This window comes from Polistes canadensis, unplaced genomic scaffold (assembly GCF_001313835.1).
Source record: "Polistes canadensis isolate GaletaPanama2010 unplaced genomic scaffold, ASM131383v1 scaffold_54, whole genome shotgun sequence".
Lineage (NCBI taxonomy): Eukaryota > Metazoa > Arthropoda > Insecta > Hymenoptera > Vespidae > Polistes > Polistes canadensis.
Window position 1 is genome coordinate 775,794 of NW_014569601.1, and position 3,375 is coordinate 779,168.

General features: G+C 33.0%; 1 protein-coding gene across 1 annotated transcript in view; it reads left to right on the top strand.

The window, feature by feature from the left end:
* LOC106785651 (acetylcholine receptor subunit alpha-like) overlaps positions 1 to 3,375 on the top strand; it is a gene marked incomplete in the record, with an annotated part of 90,855 nt that overhangs the window by 82,983 nt on the left and 4,497 nt on the right. Inside the window, 1 exon segment of the mRNA XM_014746288.1 lies at positions 581 to 749. Within this exon segment, the coding sequence (XP_014601774.1) occupies positions 581 to 749 (169 nt within the window).

Genomic DNA, 3,375 nt, shown 5'->3' on the forward strand with positions numbered 1-3,375 from the left:
CATGTATGTCGTAATATAAGAAATAATAATAAAATAAAATTTCTAGTTGCTGAAGAAGTCCCAATAAAGGGACGAAACGTCCAACTAAATCAAACATAGTTCTACTTCTTTCATGTCCAAGTTCCCTGTTAAATTTCATCATTAAAAATTGTAATTTTTGGACGAGAGAAATACTAAATAAATAATATTAATCTTCATTATTAAATAAAATTCACCTTTTTAAAAATGGAAATTTAAGCAATAAAGTACTTTCCCCATTGAAAATTGAAAAAATTTTAACCCGTGGACATCGAGTCATATCTCTCTCTCGTGTGATGTGTTGAAAAAATAAAAAATCGATTAATATATTAATACAACATGATAAATATTCCATTATATAATATTATTCCAAGAGAGACGACGATATGTAATATAGTATAAAAATACACAGTATTATATAGATGAACGATTGATCGATTAGTTGAATCGAATGAATAACCACATGCCTTCTTCTCTCTCTTTTTTTTTTTTTTTTTTTTTTGTTATGAAAATAAAATTTTTTTTTTTTTTTTTTTTTTTTTTTTTATATTCTTCCTTTCAGAAACGAGAAATTCTACACGTGCTGCGACGAGCCCTATCTCGATATCACATTTAACATCACGATGAGGCGGAAGACACTCTTCTACACGGTCAACCTCATAATACCATGTATGGGTATATCATTTCTCACGGTACTTGTCTTCTATCTGCCGAGTGACAGCGGCGAAAAGGTACATTTTTTGTTCTCTTTTGTTTCTTCAATATCAAATTAAACACAACACACTCATAAATATAAAATATATCTTTTTTCTTATTAAATTTAATATTAACTACTATACCATCGACGAGATGCTTTCAACCTTTATTCGAGTATTTTATAATAAAACCGTTTCGTCGTCGTGGTAGTCTTCCGTAGTGATACGTTAATAGATCGAAAATATTTAAAAAGAAGTCCATTATCCTTTTCACGGTCGCTGAAAGCTTAAGGGTCCTTGACGTTTATGAACCAAAAAAAAAAAAAAAGAAAAGAAAATAGAAGAAGAAGGAGAGAAAGAGAGATAATAGAAAGAAAGAGATAGATAGAGAGAGAGAGAGAGAGAGAGAGAGAGAAAGAAAGAAAGAACAGGATCGATCGACGTAATCGTGAAAGTTTGCCGTTCGAGTTCACCACTTGAGGAACGTCACTTGGTGTGCAACCGTTGATGCGGTTGATGTCGTTGATTCGGTAGGTCGGAAAAGTTAAAGTACCATCACCCAGCGTAACCCCTCATGTCCTCTTTTTTATCCTCCTCTTTCTCTTTCTATATATATATACGTATCTATGCATATATGTATGTACGTACGTATGTACGTATATATCTATGTACGTATGTATGTACGTATGTATGTATATATGTATGGATGTATGTATGTATGTATGTATGTATGCATGAGGGGAAAAAGGGGATGGAAGTTTGGGGGAGGAGAAGGCGTGTCCCACCCCTTCTTGGCAGCTAGATGGTTCAAAGAAACTACCTTTACGAAGAAACTAGATCACGATCGAGCGTGACTCTCTCTCTCTCTTTCTCTCACTCTCTCTTTCTCTCGTTGTCGTCCGTGAAAACCAAACCGATCAAGAGACAATCGTACCCAGTCGCGGCCTTTATACCTTTCGCGTGGACTCTTGACCTCGAACCAATAACCACCGAGAGTGTCCCCTATGTATAATTCAGTCATATTGTTCGTTGGCTTTCGCCGAAGAAGTGAAAGAAGAAGAAGAAGAAGAAGAAGAAGAAAAATGAGGAAGAAAAGAAGAAGGTGAAAGGAACGGAAAAGAGGATTTCTCTCTCTCTCTCTTTCTCTCTGATGGTCTGGTGGAAGAAGGTCAAACGTCAAAGAGAGAGAGAGAGAATATTATATAACTGTATAGTGAATCCTCGATACTAGAAGTATTTGAGAATGAAATAGAAGGAGTGAGAGAGAGAGAGAGAGAGAGAGAGAGAGAGAGAGAGAGAGAGAGAGAGAGAGTGAAAGAGAGAAAGAGAAAGTTGGTGGTTAAGAGAAGAAATAAGGTACCTTAGACATTGAACATTGTCATCTTTAGATCAAAGCGAGAACCCTGAAACAATGCCTTCTCCTATCGTCCTTCATCCTTCTTCTACCATCGCCAACAGAATAAACACTATCATCTATACGTATAAGTATATATATATGTATCTATGACTACATCGAGGAGAACACTGAAACGGCATAGGCGTATGTATGTTTTTCTACTTATAAATACGTTTATATGTATATATATATAATTTGTTATTATTATCAATGAGAATGATTTGTGATATAACTAATTTTAAAAATGAAATTCATATAAAGAGAAAATTTCGAATGTTTTTATATAGAAATGAAAGAATTATAATAAATTTGATATTCGTCTTTCTCTCTAGAATTTTTTCTTTCTAAAGATAATATTTAATAATGCTTTTTTTTTTGTTTTTTTAATCGTTTTATCATCTACGATTGTAAAATGCTTAATTGAAATGGTGATTAATTACGTCTCATTTAAGAATAACATTTTAATTCTGTGATATAATAATATAACTGATCATTTATAAATCTTATACTCTAACACTCGCGCTCGTTTATATTTAATTATAAAAAGAGATCTTATTTAAATAAGTATAAATCCGATTGCGATTGTTACAATAATCGATAAATCTTATTAAATAATGTATATCAATCGTATAAGAATGAGTAATAAATTATTAACGAGTATTTAATCCGAGCAATTCTTTTTGAACGAGAATGCGAATATCTCATCATTGGTTTTTCGTGGATTGAATTTTTAATAGTATTACCTATTGCCGATGGGAACTCTCTCTATCTCTCTCTCTCTCTCTCTTTTTCTTTCCCCCTATTATCGTTTGTTCCTTTCCTTTTTCCTATTTCAAACGTATTCAGTGGGTTCGGGTGAATCTTGCAAGCCGCATATTCAGCGAACGAATCGGCGAACACACGCAGAGATCTAGTAGTCGACGCCTATGATTGCATGTACATTTGGGGTTACTGGTGACGTCACGACCTTCCCTCATCATCTTCTGAAACGTGACACGGACTCTTAAGTGTATTGGAAAGCGTTCTCATCATTCCTTTGCCTCGTTCTCGAGGGCCTTTCTTCTCCTTATTGTAACAGATTTTTTACTTTGACGAATATCCTCTGAAGTTCGACGAAGTAATCCAATTTATTTTTTTTTTTAATTATTATTATTATTATTATTATTATTATATCTTTTTATTTATATACTATCTTCTCTATATCTGTTCTCATTTTTTACGAATTCAATCTTTTTTCATATACCAATTTATGAAATTATTCTAGAA